Source organism: Dermacentor albipictus, chromosome 6, assembly GCF_038994185.2.
Source record: "Dermacentor albipictus isolate Rhodes 1998 colony chromosome 6, USDA_Dalb.pri_finalv2, whole genome shotgun sequence".
NCBI classification, from domain to species: Eukaryota; Metazoa; Arthropoda; class Arachnida; order Ixodida; family Ixodidae; genus Dermacentor; species Dermacentor albipictus.
The window spans coordinates 63,682,837-63,704,827 of NC_091826.1; the positions used below are offsets into that span (position 1 = coordinate 63,682,837).

The 21,991-nt window shown below is 46.4% G+C and overlaps 3 protein-coding genes across 3 annotated transcripts in view; 2 read left to right on the forward strand and 1 right to left on the reverse strand.

The window, feature by feature from the left end:
• Positions 1–6,362, forward strand: part of BicD (protein bicaudal D) — a 44,423-nt gene extending 38,061 nt beyond the window's left edge. The window contains exon 11 of the mRNA XM_065444767.2: positions 2,582–6,362. Coding sequence (XP_065300839.2) covers positions 2,582–3,393 — 812 coding nt within the window. The 3' untranslated portion in view covers positions 3,394–6,362. The remainder of the gene's footprint in view (positions 1–2,581) is intronic.
• Positions 6,363–6,875: 513 nt separating this feature from the next.
• Positions 6,876–7,533, reverse strand: LSm7 (U6 snRNA-associated Sm-like protein LSm7). The gene has a single exon (XM_065444770.2). It carries the CDS (start codon positions 7,334–7,336, stop codon positions 7,010–7,012), a length of 327 nt encoding a protein of 108 aa, XP_065300842.1. The 5' UTR covers positions 7,337–7,533; the 3' UTR covers positions 6,876–7,009.
• Positions 7,534–7,909: 376 nt separating this feature from the next.
• Positions 7,910–13,262, forward strand: LOC135912344 (uncharacterized). Its single transcript, XM_065444768.2, has 3 exons — positions 7,910–9,613; positions 9,711–9,797; positions 11,989–13,262. The coding sequence occupies exon 1, from the start codon at positions 8,091–8,093 to the stop codon at positions 9,165–9,167; it is 1,077 nt and encodes a 358-aa protein (XP_065300840.2). The 5' UTR covers positions 7,910–8,090; the 3' UTR covers positions 9,168–9,613; positions 9,711–9,797; positions 11,989–13,262.
• The last annotated feature ends 8,729 nt before the right edge of the window (positions 13,263–21,991 follow it).

A 21,991-nucleotide genomic window follows, 5' to 3' on the forward strand; every position in this document is an offset into this window, starting at 1 on the left:
CTATTTGAATCTCCAATCTTTTGTGTTGACAGCGATACCAAGATGACGGCGCTGCGTCAATGGAAAGCCGCACTTGTATGATCGGTGGTGCGATTACACCTTCGGAAGCCTGATTTTCTTCCCAATTTTGAAGACAGCATGCTAAAAAAGTGCAATTTTCTCAAATTCTGCTGTGTATCCCTCCCAAATATTTCACCACGAGATTAAGGAAGATATTAGGATTGTGCAAAAAAATTTATTAGAATGAGAAATTTTGAGCAAGTCAGTCATTTCACTGCTGCTCCTTAATTTTCCTATTTCCTTAAACGTCTTTGAGTTGTACGAATTTCTGGTAATATGAAATTTTTCGTCGTCCTGAGATTCGTATCATTGAGATTCGACTGTATGAGGCCTCTAGTTGCCTGCTAAAGGGTGTACCGAATTTTGCTCGTGCAAGGCCCACAAGTTTTTAAAAATTTTTACTAGGTGCAGGCTATACACGAGGCAAGCTTTATGATTACTCACTGAAGCCTCGAACTGTGCTCTGACTGCTATGCAAGTGAATGCAACCACTGGCGGCCGTCTATGAACACATTTACAGTTGCCAACCTACTATATTTTGGAACCGGGCTCGTGCCATCTTGTAGCACCTTATGGTAATTAACCAGCAAGAAGATATGTGCGTGATGCTTCGCGAAACATTTTTTTTTCAAAATTTTCACATACCAAAGTGGGGGTGCGGGCTTTATACGAGGGCGGCCATTACATGAGTACTAACTACCATAGAACTTTCAGGTAAGCAGCATAGAGTGTAAAGTTGGTCCACGCAACCGCCTTGGCTTTTCCTTACTCTGCCCCGTGATTGCTTTGTGTCTAAATAAGCAGTGCAAAGAGTGAAGTTGCCTGGGACATTTAAAGCAGCTAAGTCAGTGAATAAAACATGGCTCCCTTAATTCAATTCGATTCCGTGTCATTCGCTATTCCACGTGGCTAATTGCTGGATAATAATGACATAACCCTCGTTCAGTTTTGGGGGTAAGAGGCCAAGTCATCAGACCTACATTACTGTTATGTGCCACTGTTATGTGCCATTCAGCAAATTAGTTTGCAGGATTCGGAATTTTTCTTTTATGAGCTGCTGAGCTTCTTTCTGAAGAAACCCTTAGAGAATGGGTGGCTGCTGAACATCTTGTGAAAAGGCGATGCTAAGGGCAGCCAGTGGCAGCCAAGGTCTAGGGCAGTCATCTGTTTACTGCATTTTACAGTATGTGTCTACAGAGTTCAAGTTAAACGTAAAATCCTGTTGACAAATCCAGTGCCATCCCGAATTGCGCTGTGACCAGGCTACAAGGAACTGGGTGTCTGCAGACATCAGTTTCCAAATGGCAAACAGGCGCAATCAAATAGGCTAAGAGTGCGGCAGTCTGTGCAGATCTGTCAACATCGAAATACACATCGTTTCTTTGCTTTCGGCAGTTGGACATGCTAACACCCACACCTTCCAGAGGCGTTCTTCACGAGGCCTGCTTGCTTCTTTTGTTTGAGACCTAAATTTATATTTGAAGCATTTAGTTGCACATATGTGATGGTCAGCTGCCCAGACACTGGTAGCACAATAGGTGCATAATCAAGATTTCAATGAAAGCTTGCCTGGTCAGTAGCATGTGACAAAAGTTGAGGTCACTGACCAACTCAAAATTATATGATAACTCATGTTCACAGTGTCATATAGTGCATCAACTCTTTAGTACTATGTGTACCACAGAAGTACGTACAGAGGTGTTACCAAGATGCAGCCTGCATGTAAACTGACTACGACGCTTTGTCCGGTACATTGTGAACAAGGAACCTGCATGGATTCGGAAAAATCAAATGGTAACTTGGTCAGTGACCCCAGTTTCTCTTTTTGTCACTAGAACTACAGGTTCTGGGTTCTCCTAAAGAACGGCTGCAGAAGGCGACTGCCCTGTGGACGGGACTGTGGTCAACTTGCAATGGGCACATGGGCAATAAAAACTGTCTGAAGCGAACAGTCAGTCATTGCTGATTTTTTAAGCGTCGCCTTACAATGCTGCCTGTCCTCACGTTGCTGCTATTAGGAAAGATATGCATTTTACTTCAGATATTTGTTATTAACAATCCTATGCACCATGCAAAAATGTAGTGTCGGTCATTGGTGGACAGATTTATCCGAATGCCTAAATTTACAAAATTAGCGGCCCATAGTCAACCACCGAATGTCTATATGGCTCTTTCCCACTAGCGCCATAAACGGTTCTGTGAAGACTAACGGAACTGCCTTTGGCTCTCTATGGAAGAGCACTTGCGGCAGGTCACCACAAGGTGGATTGAATGGCTGTTGTAGAAGTCTGCTTTTTTGGGTAATTTAGACTTTTTTTGCCCGTGCTATGTGTTTTCTTCATAATTTTGACTAGGTGCATTATCGCATTGTGCACTACCTTTTGCATATTTATTTGCCTAAGAAAGGGAAGAGACTCTGAACATAGCTGTTTCTGTATTCACGCTGTCTATTAAGTTTAGCTGTCAAAAGTATGAAAATGACAAGCTTGTCACCTGTTGTGCCATTTCATTTTTCGTGCAGTGGCCACTGAGGACACACCCTCTTCAGAGAAGGCGCCATCCGACAGCTCTCCGATTGAGAAGCTCAAAACCGAACTCTTCCGCCAGGCTCTGCTCCGCGAGAATGCTGTTGACCCATCGCAGTGTGCAACGCTCAGCGAAACACTTCGCGACCAGGTGCGGCATCTACGTGTTGCTGTGGAAACAACCATGGAGATGGGACGCAGTCGCGCACCCCCTATCGGTGACGGTATGGCCGGCACCGCTGAGGAGGAAGAACTCCAGGAGCAGGTCATCAAGCTCAAGTCGCTCCTGTCGACGAAGCGGGAACAAATTGCGACCCTCCGTGCCGTGCTCAAGGCCAACAAGCGGACCGCCGAGGTGGCCCTCACCAACCTCAAGTCCAAGTACGAAACGGAGAAAGCGGTTGTCAGTGAGACCATGACGAAGCTCCGGCACGAGCTCAAATCGCTCAAAGAGGACGCCGCGACGTTCGCCTCGTTGCGTGCAATGTTTGCGGCACGGTGTGAAGAATATGTGGCTCAGCTCGACGACCTCCAGCGGCAGCTCGCAGCTGCCGAGGACGAGCGCAAGACCCTCAACTCACTGCTGCGCATGGCAATCCACCAGAAGCTGGCGCTGACGCAGAGGCTCGAGGACATGGAGATGGACCGGGAGCGATCGCACATGCGTAGGCACACGGGCACGCCACGCCGAGGCCCCTCGCAGCAGAGCGGTTCGGCGCAGCAGCAGCAACAGCAGAGAGGCAGTCCCCACCACTCTTCGCTGCCATTCTTCGGCTATGGCGGCAGTCACCAGCGTAGGGACTACTGAATGCAAGAAGCTGCAGCACGGCCGACAGGCGAGTCAAGCTGCAGGGTCGACGCAGTGATTGGCCAGGCATGTGGCTGCGCCGTGATTACTGCCTTGACGGATCACAGCAGGGCTGATCGACACTCCTGCTTCTGGACTCGTTTTTGACAACAGCTGGCGCCATGGCAGTTGACCAGCTGCTGCGAATACAGTTCTGGTTCTTCCAGACACATCTTGCAGACGACTGGCCAGGGCTGTTGACTGGCTGTTATGAAGACCACATCTGTGGTTTTCTTTACCATGGCAGCTGGTGATAAAGCAGGACTTAGAGGCACTGCTCCTTCCAAAAGTGTCTGGCCGTAATGAGCAGCTACTATCAAGACAATGGGCAACTGACATGAATTTTATACTGAACAGAAGCAGCAGACATGGCCACTATGGAGCACTCAAAAGAGATGCAGTCATGGCTGCCAACTACATTTTCCATCGGGACAGTGGTGACATCTTCTGTCCCAAGTGTGGTCAAGAGTGCTCGTGACAAGCTAAAGAGCAACTCAAGAGCGCTTGTGACAAGGAAGATGAAGTTGACAACTTCCTCTTCGTACCAGCGTTGTCTGGTGAAGCTTGGTGCTCCTCCCCCTGTCATCCTGAAGGCACGTGTCAGTTGATGAAAAGTGAACTACGCTAGGATTGACGTTCACATTAACATTAGCGTGTGAGCGCATACTGGGCAAAACAGACCTGTTGGCACCTCTTTTATGCCCTTCTGTGAACCTCGTTGAAAGAGTGCAAGAAAAAAAAAAAATTTTGTTCTTCTAATCCTTGTCCAGCCAGTGATCATGGTAAGTCCCTTGAAGATGTGTGACCAGTTTCACTCTGAAACAGGAAGCACCTTGCTCCGGTACTCTTAATCTTGTCATCGAGCGAGTCCTCGACAGTTTGTACTGTGCAGAAATCATTGCGTGCTGGCCACTTTGAAGCAAGCGGTTTTCGTTTTAATCCGTGAAGCCGAATTTCATGCTACATTTTAAGCAGCTATTTTTCACTCGTGCAGCAGCTGAGCACAGCGTTTTTGCTGTTGCATCCGAATATTGCCACAAGCAGCAAGACGTCCACAGGGCCAACATTTCTCAAAAAGGAGTTTCAACGTTGTGTCAACCAGCTGGCCAGCCGGCTAAGCAACTCAGGCACATCTTTTTTTCGCATGTTACACCGCCCACTGCTGTTGCTGTTAATAGGCTGTATCATATGCGTCTGCTTTGTGTCAAAAGACTTGTGAAATGCATGGTGGGTTGGTACTTAAATGGTGTCATGTGTTTGACTCCTGCAAGAAATCTAGGGAAAATGGCTATGGCTTATTGTGTGGTGACGTTTTTATTTCAGGCATTCGAGGAGTTCGTGGCGAGACGAACGTGTCAGTAAGGCAGTTCTAGCTGTGCAGTATTTTCAAGCATGGATGTCGGAGTGCACCCTCCTCTCTGACTCCATTTTATTCCAACAGAGAACACATGACCTGAAGAAAAAAAAGTGTGCATGTCAGCAGCATAGAGCACGTTGATAGAAAAGCATCGTTCTGTTTAGTCGTTCCACAATGTGGAATTGAGTGCATTCCAATCGAGGGAAGAGGTGGGGGGCCCAAGGCCAATGCCAAAGTGGTATTTAAGAGTGTGCGTGCTAATTGTGCTAATATAGTTGAAATATTCTGTTTTATATATTTACATAGGTAGCATGTTTTAATGTCGTTGTCCAGTTTTATATGCAAGTTCATGTGTTTGAAAATGAGTGTTTGTGTTTGCACTTTTGGTTAGGTACTTCCTGTTTTTTTTATTGTGGGGACTATCCGGTACTGCCTGCATATCTGAAATGGGCGGTAGATTATACACCACCCCCCTAGTAATAATTTCTCTAGTGACTTACCGGCATTACATGGTGGCAGCTTTCGTGCTACATAAGATTGTACAGTAGTTTTTGCCCGTTTACTTCTTTGTATGCATTTGCACTAGCAATAGCTTAGCTGTGCTAGTTGAGTTTATGGAAAACGTGCATTTTGTGTGCAGTTGTTTTACATTTGTTTTTAGCTCTGTTCACAAGCACATTTTGTTGATTTTAGTGCTGTAAAAAAAAGTGCTGCCCTACTGGTTAATATTGTAACCAGTTTTTCATAGGTTACCCTACTCATTTGTCTCTAATGAACTGTTTAAAAACAATGTGTGCAAAATGTATTATGTGTTTAACACATAGGGCGATGCAATTCTTTCTGTTCAATTGAAGCAATTAATAGCTTTCGTTAAGTGCTTGGCACTCCCTGTACTTGGCAATCCACTTACGTTTGATCATGCGAGCCAGAATTTAGAGACTAACATATTTTCCAGTGGTGTCATCTTGTCAATGATCTGTGCTACTGTGTTCCCATGGTTCCTTCTCAGTATGGTTCTTCCCTTGACCTGTTACAGCCATGGCTGCTCTGATCAGCTCTGCTAGCCTAGTACCAAAATGAATTTGACCGATGCCAACCAGAATGACAGCGTGAATGTGTGCTGTGCGTGTAGTGGAATTATTAAAAGTGCCTAACTACTGACTGTGCCTTCCCGTTTCCAACCCCCGCATCTTTTTAAGTTTGTGCAACTCGTTTCTCCCCAAGGCTTGAATGATGTGCAAGTTGCATGTTTGTAGAACGGCAATGCTACTTCTTGCAAAAGAATAAGTACTGCTTCCCAAGGATTTTGCGGTTTTGTTTTTGGGCACACGGCAGTGCTTTGTCTTGTGTTGGGCCCTTCTTGTTGAGAATGTGAAGAAAGGAAACCGTCTGGAGCTGCCGTCCTGCCGTGGTTCATTTTTTTTTCTGCAGGGCCCACTACAAGTTTTGTCCAAATGTATTGTTTTTGTGTCACTGTCTCATGGACTCTCTTGAGAAGCTGCTTGCTATGGAGTGGTGTGTTTATTTATATTTTATGCAAAATAAAAACTACAAGGTGCTTGTTGTGAGGTGACATTCGGATGCATGATGTGCGATCGCAATGCAACATGTGGCTGGTGACGCGAGGAGACTCGCGTGACTTGAGACAGTACCAGCATTAAAAGTTTGTCCATTGCAAGGTAGCCGCACTCTTTCGGTACACCAGTTACTTCTATGAATGATAGTGTGCTAAAAGTAACCTGCATGTACAATCGGCACAAATTCAAACATGAACAATTCTGAAACAAGCACAGACGTTGCTACAAGTTCAATTGGACTACTACATGCTTTAAACGCGGCTACAGAGCAATGAGGCGTCACACGTCACGTAATTTCGCGTAGCAGATGTCCTGATCAGGCTCGCGTTTCAATTTATGTTGATGGTACTTGACAGTTAAGTGCTCTGTTGGCACGTTAAATGCATATTAAGCGCTCAAGCATTACAACACTTTATAAGTGTATTTCGTAGAGACTACGTACCCGTTTGAATATACGCTCGAGATCGTCGTGACCTCGCAGTAAACAGCACCGACGTGACACGGCGGGATTTTGACCAAAAAAGTAAGTGTGCGATCATTTATTCACACACGCGCGCACGCAGAAACAAATGTAATAAGGCATTCACATCACTCGCATCCAATGAGAAAACAACTTATGTATGACCAACTCTGACTGCAAGCCTCAGCCTTCGTGTTGCACAAACGGATTGGGAATGGATTCCATGCCGTCCACCGGACAGATCACAACCACCGCCGTGCCGCGACACACAACGAGTCCAAGCGTCCGCGTGTCGTCGGTGAGCTTGTACGGGTCGTCGGGGTCTCGCAGAAACTCCGTGGCATTGTCGATGACCAAGTTCAACAGCGGGTCGTAGCCCTTGAGGATGCCGGTGGCTTCGCGACCGCCCTGGAACTTGACGCGAATGGCTTTGTCCAGGTACTTGGAGAGGTCGACGATGCTCTCTTTCCGCTTCTTTTCCTTCTCCCCGGTGTTGGCTGCCGCCGACATGATTAGCAGAGCACACAAATTCCACTCGACTTCGACCCTTCACGGTAAACGTGACCGACAAGACAGGTTTCTTAAGGCGCACGCTGCGTAAAGAAAGGAACGCGTGCGAAACGCAACGGACGCAACCACAACGTTGGCGCCGCGGAAAAGCTAGTAAACGGACAGAGTACAACCAGTGAACCAGTTCAACAGCATAGAGAAAGCCAAGAGATATCGCAAAAGATGCAAGCGCCATGTATGAAGTAGTAGTGAAGTTATAATTAGTTTTCAATATCAAAAACTGACATAATTTGTTTGTAAGCAAGACAAACAGGGAAGAAAAGCGTACTTGAGCTATAACTTCTTATTTAATATTTGCGTCCTTAATTACATTAAATGTACAGCCCCATTTGAAAAGCGAAAACGAAACCAAATACTTTATGAACACTTTAACTTTATAGTTTGACACTGACAAAACTAAATGTCATTATGTTATATATTTATGTTTATCATTTACCAGCGTTTACTTTCGATTCTTCACTTCAGCTGCAGTTTGTGGTGTGGTTTAGGACCGGCTGGTGGCTGGATTCTGAGATCTCATCGTAGCCAACAGAGGGTGTAGTCGTAGTCGTAGCGTAGTGTAGAAATTTTTGTGGTCCGGAGGGCTTGTGCCTGGTTTTTATTTATTTGTGCGCGCTTTTTGTGCATCTTCGTGACGTCCAGTTCGACCGGCGACGTTAGGGAGCGTACTTCACCATACAAGAGGCGTTCGACAATGTCAAAGCCAAGACCAAGACGCATGTACAAGCAAAGGTCATGTTTCGTGCCGTTGTGTACGACCGGATACCGACCCAGCACAAAGCGTATCTCAATGTTCAGCGCCCCACGCGACCCCGCGCGTCTTTCGGAGTGGGAGACGAGAATAAGGAGAGCGGACAAGAGGCTGACACCGGCAGCTGTGGTGTGTGAAAGGCACTTCGAAGACAGTTGTATCGAGCGCACCTTCAAGATAGTCGTCGACGGCGTGGTAAACGAGATCGCCAGGGACATACCCCGCCTGAAGCCGAATGCCGTTCCCACCGTGTTCGAGGATTACTCTGCCCACCCCGTTCCCAAAAAGCCATTCCGGAGGAAGGCGATAAGCTTTTGTGAGCAAGAGGCAGCGCATGGTCCGGGCGAGCGGGACGGAGAAGCCAAGACAGCCGAATCGTGCTTCACCCTCGACGAAGAGTCGGAGAGCCGCGACGACGTCTCCTTTTCGGGTGAATCAGCGAGATCCGCGGAAAGTGAGCACGAGGAGCACCTCGGTTCCAGAGAAGGAGAGGCGGACACCACTTGTGAAAAACCGAGCGGAAACGGGTGCACGTCTCCGAACTGTCGGAAAGGACACCCGTTCAATGACATTCAGATTCCAAAAACATGGACGAAGGTGCCTTGTCTGTCAGAAGGCAGCCTAGCCTACGGCTGTTGCCAAATGCAAGAAAATATTTTTTCGCATCTGTTTATAGAGAGGATGGTTGTATTTGGAGCAGCCTCGCCTGATCAAGCTGCTGTCACGGCTACTGTTTACTTGAGGGGCAGGGAAAGTTTTAAGGAAGTTCTCACAACGCGGTGCGAAGCAGAAGAATTTATCAAAGATATCGACGCGGTGTCCTTATGCAACGGCTGTGGTGTGAAGCCAACCTCGTCCAAGTGCACGTCGTACAGAGAGATGTATTTTGCAGAGAAATGCCTTATAATTGCTGGTTCAAAAGGTGAATCCTGCGTGCGCTGCAAACATGCACGAAAGCTTGCACAACGCAAAATATGCAAGGTAAAAAATAAAGGTTCTGCTCGACGACCGGAAATATAAAAATGCTCATCACAGCTTCGACCCAACAGTAAGGTGGCTCACAGATGCACAGGCACAAGTGTGTTAAAAGATTGACATAAAATGTCACAGTGACTGGACATGCTTGACGAAAGAATGTAGCAATTTCTCGTGAGAAGCAGCTTGTAAAGAATGCTTGCTTGCTGCTAGAAGAAAATCACTAAAGGTGTGAAGTATGATAAGAAAACGGATTGCACAGGGCTTGATGTTGAAAAGCCCTGGGTATTGTGAGCACATCGGACAAGAAAGTGTAAGATTTCTGCCAAACACACATTCCTCAAAAAGTACCTTCATAAAGGTGGGTTTGACCTAAACCACATCTTCACTGTTCCGTGAAATGGCAAGAAGCACAAGCACGCTCTCCTGCCATTGCGATCTCATCACCGATAAGATAACACTGTTGAAGCAGCTTAATGCGAAGCCATCAGGTGTGTTTCTAATGTTCGTGCACGGATTACATTATAAACAGCTGGCTAGGTTTACCTTGAGTCTCAAAGTACCCATCATTTGTTCTTTGTGATTTAGGTGACATCAAAGATCTTGCAGTTCTGGGGATCTGAAAAAATCGCATTCTGGCAGACCATGGAACAATAGTATCGCTATCTTGCATGGGTAAGCTGTGCTCCTAATTGACAAATGGGCTTTCAAAGCTCTCTTTGATGTTGGATGTTTCGAAGAGCAACAGGATGTTGATTTGTTTGCCTTAAGGTGGGGTCAGTATGGACACATCTGTGTAGCCAAAATAGTTGTGGAAGCTACTGTGCTTATTCAACATGCTAGCTTTTATGTTGACTTGGTTACTTGCAGCAGTGCCACTTGGAACAGGAGCATCTGGATGCTTTTATAATCAGAATAAGACTTTTGCTCCATCAACTTGTAGAAGAGCACAATAATGCCACTTGTAGGACTATTGCTTGTAGTACATATTGCAGCGTTTTTGTCTGATTACTAAATGTTGTAAAACAATAACAGTGCTTAATGCTATGGTTTTTCTGTCTCCCGAGTGTTGTGCATGACTAATAGGGCTGTGCGAACAGTGATTTATTGGATGGTATTGAATATGAATCAAAATAGAGCCATAAGGAAATAGAACCAAATATAGAATATATTTCAAGTTGTTTTGACTAATCTTTCTGAGCATTTATAAGTGTGTTCACATTCCAGTATTCACAACGTTTGCAAGTTTCTGTCGTTATACCACCCATAATGAAGCATGCTTTATTAAAAGCACAAGTAATACATTAGTACCAAATATTCAAATTGTTTGTATAAGAGGACACCTCAGAATTCCCTTGACCCTTTGCATTTGGATAAAACTCTATAATTCCCGATTTTTGCACCCTGAACAAAATTTATAAGAATTGGATTATACCAATTTTCTCCCCCAATTTTGTCCTTTCACAATGGATAATAAATGCACGTATTACAAAACTAATGAATGCTGCCCACCTTTTGTGAGCAAACGGTCGAGATATATTGTATAAATAATGAATATGGTGCATACCTCATTCTTGCTTAACACTCGAGCGAAAATTGGCACATGTAAAAATATATTGAGCAACTACCAGTGTTGAGTGAACACAAGCTTGTTTTTTTTTATAAGCTGTGTTTATGTTAATAGGACAATAGCGCATTGCATCACATTACCTGCATGTGGCATACAGGTAAACAGCAGTAATGGGTTAGGAAGTGAAAAAGTGAATTAACCAGTGCTGACATTACTCTGCATTGCAAACTAGCCATGACATTGAGAGGGCGCTTACCGAGTTATGTTACGTTCAACAAAAGGTGGCTGCTTCATCTAATTGGTATTGTATTTTGTTGCAAGAGCCTATATTGGGAACCAGTAAAGCAGGATGAAGACAGACTTGGATAAAAGGCCCGACAGGTCTAGGAGGGACATAGAAATGCTCCCAATGTATGGGTTTATAAGACAAAGAAAAGCATCCCACCACATCCTGTGGAGCAAGCTCATGTGTACTTATTTTTGTACTTTTTTCCTTTGTAAAAAAGTGCTGAGAAAAAAGTAAGGAAGGGGTCACGAAGCACATCTCTGTTTGTTGTTTTCGTCAATGTGGTTTAATTTAAATGTGTTAATAATGCCTGACAAGGAGGAATTATAGAGATGAGTTGAGGAATTATAGAGATGAGTTTGTTGTGTGATTTCTCCCATGTGTTTAACCCCTCCCCCCTAAATTTGGAAAATATGAGAACCTTGAAATGTGGCCATGTATTGTCAGCTAAAGTTAGAAAATGCAGTCTTCAGAGATTGTTAGCACCTACATATATTCTTGAGACTAAATCAAGAAGGCACTTGGTTTACAGTGATGGAAAATGAAAAAATAAAGTAAGCAAGCACTTCTAAAGTTGGACTAAACAATATGCAAAAGTGCGTAAGCAGACTTTACCGCATAGCTAACATTCCCTAACAAAGATGGCCGTGTTTCTGCTAGTAGCATTGTAAGGCTGAGACACATTTTGAAACCTTGAACAGTGCAGAAAACGAATGGTGTTGGGAATGATGTCCCTGACTGGCATGTTGAACTACAGTTACCATTGTAGTCTGTCTACCATCTTGGTTGCATCAAAGAAGCTGTGTGGAGAAGCACACGTGCAGGTTTTGCATAGTATGTATTGTCACAGCAGTTGGTTACATAGTTAAAGTGATGTAAAAAGAAGTATTGAAATTTGCTCCCGTATTCTGAAATGCACTTTAACTTGAACCCCATGCTTGATCTAAGTGGTGCCTGGCGTGAATGTGTCTATGACGCTCATTGTGTTTCTTTTGCTGTGTTGACAACAGGTATTTCGATCAAGTCAAGCATGAGCCTGAAGTCAAGATACATCTCTGCATATGAGTGTTAACCTAAAGATAATGTGCTTCCATAAATAGCATGAAGCTGTGTCTACTGCCGAATGCCATAGGGGAACAAAATGTTAATCACTATTCAGCCAGGGAAGTCTGGTTTCCCAAGCAGTGCAGAATGCTCTACTACGTAATTTCTTCTCCTTTATGCCTGCTATGACTGAATATTTGTTTCAGCTTTATGTTTGATCATGCTCAGTTGATGATTTAATGTATTCAAAGCTTTTGAAAGATATTCAGATTTGCAAATATTTACTAGTCTTCGATTGGAGCAATGAATGGAATAGCTCAATATTTAATTCATTATTCAAAAGTTATTTATGTTTTCATTGTTTTTATGATTAATATTATGTTAAAATATGTCTGATCATGAACAGCAGGTTGCCATTAGCCCTCAAGAAAAAAGTGTATCATAGCTGCATCTTACCAGTACTCACCTACGGGGCAGAAACATGGAGGCTTGCGAAAAGGGTTCTACTTAAATTGAGGACGATGCAACGAGCTATGGAAAGAAGAATGATGGGTGTAACGTTAAGGGATAAGAAAAGAGCAGATTGGGTGAGGGAAGAAATGCAAGTTAATGACATCGTAGTTGAGATCAAGAAAAAGAAATTGGCATGGGCAGGACATGTAATGAGGAGGGAAGATAACCGATGGTCATTAAGGGTTACGGACTGGATTCCAAGGGAAGGGAAGCGTAGCAGGGGGCGGCAGAAAGTTAGGTGGGCAGATGAGATTAAGAAGTTTGCAGGGACGACATGGCCACAATTAGTACATGACCGGGGTTGTTGGAGACATATGGGAGAGGCCTTTGCCCTGCAGTGGGCGTAACCAGGCTGATGATGATGATGATGATGAGAATATGTCTGCTGTGATATGCATCATCTTCCCAAACGGAAGTGACTTGACTCTGTGCATTCTTAGCTCTTGCTGACCATGTCAAAAGACACTACAAAACAACCAGCAGGCACAAAAAAACTTTATTTTTTTCGGTGTTCCCACATCTCATTAAGAATGCAACCATTTTGGGAGGATGCCTCATGTCATTATTTCATGAAACCGTGCAGCCATCGGATTGTGGATACCTGCAGACTATGTCACTGCCACAAGGAATTGCCTTAAGGTTGATGTTAGAATACGGTTTTCCTGCCCCACAGGGCTGCCATTATGTTAAATCTGGACCAGTGAATAAAAAATATATTCTCCCTGAAGTTTGTGTTTATATCAATCAATTTATTCATCTCAAAAGGAGAGTGGGCAGCGGGAAAAAGCTGCATAAACTGCACCATAACGAAGCTGGCTGCCTAAGGTGCAATTTGGCAGCGAGCTGCACTGGCACACATACATGGTGGCTTGTAGTAAATGTAAACACTGTAAAAGAACGCAAAAGGTGGGAAGCAAATTATAAATTGCAATAAATTCAACATGAAAACGTACAGTGGTGAAAAATGTTTAGCTAAAAAAAAAAAAAAGTCGCAGTTTCGCCCGAAAGGCGAAGCATCAGTTTTGATAGCGAATTAGTGGACATCTATACAAAGTAAGGATAGTAGTTTTATCGGCCGTGTAAACTTGTGAATATGGGCATACTAACTAGATTAGCAAGCACGACGTCACACGCATAAGCAAACGTGAACACATCTCACTGGATGACCGCGGAAACGCCGTGAAAACGCTAGAGTGAGGAAGCGCGGCAGCAGCAGCGAGCGAATTGATCTTCGTGCTGCCTCGCATCGACGCGAACTAAGCCGCGAAAACAGCGCACGGTGGGCCCCGTCGCAGATGGCTTTCAAGACGCAGCGAACCGGGCGCGCGAGCACTGCCGCCCGGAGCCATGCGCGCGGCAGAAGACGGCGCGCGCCTTTCCTCCCTTGCGTGCGCGAGATTGAGCGGCGATTGCTGGCTCAATCTCGCACGCTTTCACTGGCACATGCAGCATACTACTCGCGGCGACGATGTTATCGGCCTTGCACTTCATACGGAACCTCACGGCGTCGCTGACGGCAGAAATGTGCCTGGAGTGTCTATATAATTGACATCGCAAGTATAGTGAGTTCCTAAAAACTGGCTGTGGCTTAGCTAAGGTTAAGCCCAGGATGCGAAGCATACTAGCCTTTATTTTAACGCGACAGCGTTAAGGAGCTCGTGTCGCAGAAAAGCCGGTGTCGTCGGCGTCGGCTCAGGCGTGCGGCGCTTGCTCAGGCGCACATTTCGTTGTCGCGCCGAACGCTGCGCTGCTCGACGCTCACCGCGTCCGATGCGGGGTGCGTAGTCGCTGCGCCGTAGCAAAGCCACCTAGAAACAGTCTCTGTAGCACGCCGCAACCTTCGCTTCTCATTCCACGTGGTCACGTGACCACGTGGTCACGTGGTCAGCCTTGAAGGCGACGGCGCGAGTTGGAGCCCCGTTTCTCCTCTGTCGTGACGTCACGGTGTCACGTGGTATTGAAGGCGACACCGCCGCACCTGAGGAGCTGGGTTGAGCTCTAGTAATATGCTTCGCATAAAAGAACAAAATACAACGGTCAGAAAGTGAAATGCAGAAAAAAAGAAAAGGGGGGGGGGCATATAGCAGACACCGCGAACTGACACTGAAACAAAAGTGAGTCGACTCGATATGCATTGTTGACTTTTGATGGCAGTGTCAGAAAACAGCACAAAGCATACTAAAGATCCGATCTGGTAATTATTTTCGCGTTAGAATTTGCAGAATGGCTCCCCAAATTCCAGCGAAGAATATTTAGAAAGCGAGATGCCGTGACGCCTGGCGCGGGCGTTTTCCAGTCACAGACGCCCATCCGTTTCCCATTAACTTTTTTTTTCCCGGCCCTCGATGCAATCGCGCGCCGGGCTAATGCAAGGCTGCTGCCATGGAGGATACGCATAGAGCGCGATGACGTACGCGCCGCTGGTGGCGGCTTTGCTAAGTGCACTCGGGAAGGAGGCACTTCCCGAGTGCCTTCTTCCTAGTCCCTCCGTGACTAGGAAGTGGCCGCACTTTCGCCCGCTATATCCTCGTCCTGAGTGTCCACTCTGCAAGTCGCGAAATGTTGAAGCCGACATCCACCACCTGCTGTGGGTTTTCCCTGCACTGAAACCGACGAGGCTCCGGCACCTCGCAGCAGCGGGACTCTCGCCGCATAATCTGAGCCATTGCACTGCTTGGACGCAGGGACCGCATTATCGATCCCTCTTGGACTTCATTAGGTCAGCAAATCTATTTTCATTCATTTAATCATCCTTATTCACCCCCATCCCATACCCTTGTATGCCCTGAGGCATTTATCCTCGCATTAAAAAAAAAAGGAGGCAGCCGTTTAGCGTAGATATCTGCGTTGTTGCTCGTGCGTCTCTGTTTGATTCATGTTTTCGGAGTCGAGCAACACCAGACTCGAGTGTGGTGGCCGATGCTTCAGGGGATGTCGCAAAACAATTGTGTCATGGGGTGCTCAAATGTACAGAAAATTTATGCAGAAACTCTTCTGGTAGATGTATAGTATGCGCGTAAACATTATGCCACTTGTTCATCTCCATGTGTCATGGAACTTGATCCGACCAGTAAAAAGCCTTATCAGACCTCATCGGCCGTTCGCTTGTCATGTTCGATAGCGAACATGATAAGGCACGTTTAGGACAGTTTATTGCAGCACTCGAACCCACGACCATTGATGTTAAGTAATGTGAAATTTATTAGCCACAGTTAAGATAGAGGTAATTAAAGCACTCGACCTATGGTGGGAGTGGAGCCCACTACCGGTGCTGTTAAGGTGAATTAAGGTTAATTTAGCGAATCTGTACCAAAGCCACCGCTACACTTGCTGTAGGCGATGCAATGCTTTGTTGATAGTTCGGATGCTTGTTTCCAGATTGTTCTTTATTAAAATGTGTGCTGTTCTCTATGTTGTATGGGTGATTTGAATAAATGTATGCACTGTTCGCTTCACTTTACTGAGCGATTGTAGCCTCTCTCTTACGTGGGTATGAGCCATTGAATTTCTTGCTTTCTTATGGGGGTGTGAGCCATTGCTTATAGGGACATTAAATGTAAATACTAAGCCGACATGAACTGTTTAAATACCATTCCAGAAACTTCGCAGCTCTTGTTTCGTGCCAAGAAAAGACTGTTCAATAGAATATTGCATCTGAAGGGTCCGTATACCTTTATCGCAATTCAAATCTCCCTCCACCAAACCAGGAAGTGGTGACGTTGCATACGCCATCACCGCCCCTTGCTGTCACCGGCGAGTAAAACGGCCCCCGACAGACTGCGGTACGGTGTTGTGCACAATTTAGCGCACAAAACGCAAACGCGCGGTCGCGGAAGCCGAGCCAAGACAGATCCACCGCTGCAGTTGCATTTGGTCAAGTGGCGTGGACAGTTCCGGAATCCCGCGACATCACATGGACGTGGAATTATCTGCTACTTGCAGTTTGCGCGAGTTTCGCTAACCAGGAAAACCAGCGCAGAACTACACAATAACGAAACTACTGAAACTCGAAGCCCTGGCGGCGCAGAATCAAGCGAAAACGAAACCTTTCGACCACCTGCGTCGTTGTCAAGGTAATGGCAGTGATTTCTCTTTGTATATGGAATAGAACTGGACAAGTAGCATTTTCTTTCGTCTTATAGTGTTACACAAAGATGTGTTTATAACGAGTGGTTGAGTACAGTGACAGAATTTAAATGAGGAATGCCTTCGTCATCGGGCCAGCACTTGAATGTCCCGGGGGAGTCGCTAATCGTGTCCTGCATTTACCTCAATTTCTATATTACTAAGGCTCCGTTCACGATGATATTGACGCCTTAGAAGTTCTCGAGCACTAACCTGTCAGTTTCGCTTCACTTAACATTTGCCTTTATTAGTGTCCCTTTACCGGGTTATGAGCCTGCACTACGGTTCACATATACGTGGGGCTCTCTGCTTGGGTACTGTCTTGAGAAGGGTCACCTATTCTGCAGAATCGAAGCTGTCGTCTCCTGCTGTTGTAGCTTTGATAACGCAAGGGTTAATTGTGTATCGAAATCCGTAGTCATGTCCAGCTTAATGGCCCAAGAACATTTGATGACCATCTGAATTTTCTACAGACCTCAGCGCCAAGAATTATATTGAGAAGACAGCCAGGTGGTAGAACAGAGCAACTTGATTCTCGTGAATGGAGTGAAGATCTTGAGTCGTTGCCGTCATCTGAATGTGAAGATAGCTTCATAAACAAACCCCTGGGAAGCGTCAATCATGACAGTGAGGATGGTGAAGAACCAATTACCGCAGTTCACGACAAAATACTTCCACATAATCTTACTACCGTGGATCACAAGCCCCAGAAAAAGAGCTTCAGTGAGACAGTGTATTTGGTGTCGTCAAGCTTACTGTATGCCTCCATTAAGGTAGATGGCATTGAAGTGAAGGCTCTCGTTTACAATGGGGCTTCGGTATCAATTAACAAGACTCGAGTGGACGCCGTTCGTCTGTACGCTGGTAAAACATTGCATGTCCAAGCCTGCGATGGGTCAGTAACCATGCATAGCAAATGGGTAACTCTGGCTATTGAATTCCAATGATAATCTATTACCAGTGACGTATGGGGAACCAGCGCTGGAGTTTTGACAACGCCTGCAACGCCGCTCTGGCGGTCAGAACGCACGTGCACAATGCAGCCGCTCCCGCGCATGGCTCCCGCGGACGAAATTTGCTACTGGTAGTGGCGTTGCGTGCCCTGAAAGTCGAAGGAAAACAAAAGGACGCCGACGATACTGTTGCGCATACAAGTGCCACAACTACGTCGGGATGAGGGAGGATGTATCCTTCTGTGTCTTTCCATCTAAACACTACGAACAAGAACGGAGGCGGCGTTGGATCCAGGCAGTAAGGCGAGCGGAGTAAGTTCCCGTCTTGTCGCCCTGTCAAGCGGTGTCGGGCTGGTTTCGAAATCGAATTTCGCGTGTATGCTTGGTTTATTCGATAGTGAAGACGGTCAGCCATGGCAGACAGTACCAAACAGCAGAATCTGCAGTCGGCATTTCGTCGGAAACAAAATGAGCAATAGCATGCACCATCCGGCATATGTACCAACCGTATTTCCTTCGCAATACCAACGCCACCGCACCAAGCGAACGATACGAAAGGTAAATATTATCCATTCATTGCCAAGAATTATGTGGAAGGGAAGCTGCCTTGTAATACGAGTTGTGTGCACGTAGTGCCGGCGCGCGCGCGACTAAGCTTGCCGTCTATGTGTTTTTAAAAATGCGCATGCGGATGAAGACTCAGCGCTGAGATGCATCCGGTAAATTTATGTAATTACTGCTAAATGTAGCCAGCGTTGTTACGAATCCAGCAGCGGAGCACCCAAACCTTTGCTTGCGCGATTCAGCTGATGCGATAAAGCTTTCTTGTCCATTGACTGCTGCGGCGAAGTAACATCAGAATTTTTTATGTCTAGCCAGAGAAATATGCAATGTCTTCAGGCCAACTAATACTTCCTAAACCATTGCGCAGCACGACCCGAGCCATATCTGCTAGATTTGCGAGGCAGGCTGCACGCAAGCATGGCAACGGCACACGGCGCACCCGTTAAAGAAACACACGTGCTCGCCGCGACACACTGTGAAAAATATATAAAGCTTAAAAAGATTTTTTCGTCATTTCTTCACTTGATGGCGCTAGCTTCTTAACGGACACTGCCCACTTGAAGCGGCGCGAAAACGGCAACATACGAACTATAATACGGCCGCGCACGTGTGTGTCGTCTGGTCGAACGGCTGGAATATGCCGCGCTTCGTCGCCAGGCCGGCGTGCAACGCACTCTTTTCAACGCGCCGCCTATCCAGCGCTGGTTCCCCATTGGCAATTCCCAATGTCGCCTGTAATTTTCTTTTGTCCCGCCCAGACATGAAAAAACTTAAGATAAACATCTATTAGGACGACAATGTAATGGCCGAAGAGACCATAAGAACAGAAGATCCCGGTGAAGACATCAAGACAAAGTACCCAGAGCTTACATGCATGGGGAGCTATCCTCCAGCAATGAAATCACATGTTCCTTTCGAGCTCGCAGATAAAGCAGTGGTTCATAAAGCCCCCTATAATATGTCCAGAGATAAGCTGTGGCTGAAAGAGGAGTTGCAAGAAATGTTGGACGCTGGTATTATCTGGTTTTATGTATCCCCATTTGCTTCTCCTAAAACTATTGGACCAAAAGAAGACGGGACATTCCGCCTCTGCTCAGACTACCGGGCTCTCAATCGCCAAACTGAATTGATACCTTATCCAATTCCGAGAATCGACGGCATCATTGACGAACTGGTGGTTGCCGTTGTTTTTCACGAGTAAATATCTGCAAGGGATGTCGGCAGGTTCCACTAAGTGAAGAAACGAAAAAGTACACCGCGTTCATAACCCCATTTGACTTGTTTGAGTACAACCGCCTACCATTTGGTTGGAGATACTCCCCTGCGTGGTTTCAGAAGATTATAACCGACATTCTGAAACCTTATTGGGCGCATTTTGCAATTTGTACATCGACCACATCATCATCTACTCAAAGGCAAAGGAAGAGCACCATAGTCATCTTTCAAAAGTTCTTCACGCTCTCAGTCTTGCACCTTTTCGGGCGTATCTTCTTCCACAACAATAATCGTCACCTGTCTTCCCGCATTTCCTCCCTTTAACGCTGCGCGTCCGGTACTTCCAAGTCACGCGCGGCATGCGCGTTAGCGTGGTGTAGCATTCTTGACGGGAAAGTAGCGAGCGCAGCGGTTTCAAGAAAGGAAACACAAGCAAGGCAGATGGCGATTATTGTTGGAGACAAATAAACACCCCAAAGGGTTCAACTGCTTTAAAGGGGCGGGGCCCTGAACCACTTTTTATCGAAGCGGAGAAAGACATTTGAAGTGAATATAGGCTATTTCAGAACCACTGCCGCAAAAAGTACTTCAATGCGTTCAGCTGAAGCGGAGTTATCAGCAATCAAACACGGCCTAGGCTGTGCTCCTCCTCCTCCTCCAATGCCTTGCACTGCGAAGGCTACGGTGGAGACGTCACCGTGGCTCGCAGTTAAAATTTCCGATTTGGTGCCTATGCCGCGCTAAACATAAGCCAACCGCGGCTGTCCTCAGAGAGCCGCTGTGCGCTTAGCCACTGGACTCGTGGCGGCAACTCGCCTCGTGGCGGCCGCGGTGTAGCCGAGCGCAGCGACCAATAGCAGCCGCGGATCGGAGTGTGCTTTATGACGAAATAGAGCACACAGAATAAAGCGAGGATCATGGGGTTTTTTAAACGAGAGCGCTTGAGAAAAAGGTATCTTCGCGCTCCGCTTACGAACCCCACGGACAGCGTAGACAGCAGAACTTGGCTATGTTGATCACAACAGCGTATTCTACCAGCGGACTATGTTATTTCACCAAGCCCAAGGGTTGGTTCAGGGCCCCTTTAAGAGTGTAACGCCCTTATGTTTACAGGGTAAGATCGAATTGCTTTGGTGAGGACCAATGATGGTAGCTCGTTTGACGACTTTTTCTGGCAAGTAAAGATGATGAAACCTGTGACAGAAGACGCGAAAAGTGTATTAAAGCGACTCTCAAACAATTTTGACGATATTGTACAAACGTGTTGAGTAGTTTCGGTAGGTCCTTCTGAACAAGTGACGCGTTTAAGCGCGCCACGTAATTCGTGTAATTTATTATGAGGTATTGAAAAATATGCATCACTACCGATCGCAGTGGAGTTGCTCTCCCGAATTTTCAACCGCCTCCTCACAATCGACGTTGTTGGCCCAATTACCGTCACTTGGATGAGCTATCCGATTGGCTATCCAGGTCGCATCATCGATGACTTTTCCAATTTTATGGTGAACAAATGTTTGCAATAGTTGGAATTTTGGTTAATTTGTTTCTATAAAGAAGTAACAGAAAGACAATACACAATGACAGTCTATCACTACACTCAAGCTCTTTCGGTACGTAGTAAGTGTCGTCTGTTTGTGTTACGGCGTCCTCCGTGTTGACGCCAGCTGCGCGGTGAGTGTTGGTCACGAGCTTTCTTTTCGCGAGCTCGATGGATCGCCCTTGTGTTGTGGGCTGCAAATCTAGCGATCGGCGATATGTCAAACCGCGACATTGTGTCCCTCTGCAAGGCAACATGTGAGCGGGGTAGCTGCAGCGCATCGGGTTGTCGGTATCCGATCGGCGCCAGCAGCCACGCGTTTGCGGCAGTCACTTCACGCCGGATTATTACTATCACAATAGAGTTTTGGCATGTACGTTATTGGGGTAAACGCAAGTGCAAGCGGACTGGGCGTTTTTGCTGGATGAGCGGAGACGCAATCTTGAACGGCCTGCACGTTGCAGCCACCTGGTGGCACACAGCTCTACCAGACAAACACAGAGTTAACACAGCAGTAACCAAGTGTACTCTGCTTTGCTGCTGGTGTAAATTTTTGGCAGGAACGTAATAGCGAACATGCTCTCTTTTTAAATCTATAAAATGTTTTATGCTTGGTTTCAGCAATAGTAACTCTGTGTTTAGCTGGTGAAGCTCTGCGCCACCAGGTAGCTGCACCGTGTAGGCCACTCAGGCCGCTCACGTTTACCCTAATGCCCCTTTATCACAGCAGTAGCAGTATGGCCGGACTTTAATTTACACCTCCGCCCATCCGTCAAACCGCTCAGGTCCCCTGCGGTTACCGGAATACCGGACACGCTCGGTGCTGCGATGGAACGCTCACAACGCACGCTGCTTGGATAGCTCTCGCGGGGGATCGACGGCCAGATGGCTAGCCTAGAGGTTGGAGAGGCTTCGCGCGCTGACTCCAAGACAACAGGAAGTAAACGACACGACGTCACATCATGACGCAGAGCCAGTGAAGGCGGAACTTAGCCCGGACCACTCTGCCAACGAGTTGAGGAGAAAAAGCATGGCTAGGGGGAAGCTAACTTGTAATCGTCC

Coding starts and splice junctions, on each gene's coding strand:
- LSm7 (XM_065444770.2), bottom strand. CDS start 7,336: ATGTCGGCGGCAGCCAACACCGGGGAGAAGGAAAAGAAGCGGAAAGAG.
- LOC135912344 (XM_065444768.2), top strand. CDS start 8,091: ATGTCAAAGCCAAGACCAAGACGCATGTACAAGCAAAGGTCATGTTTC.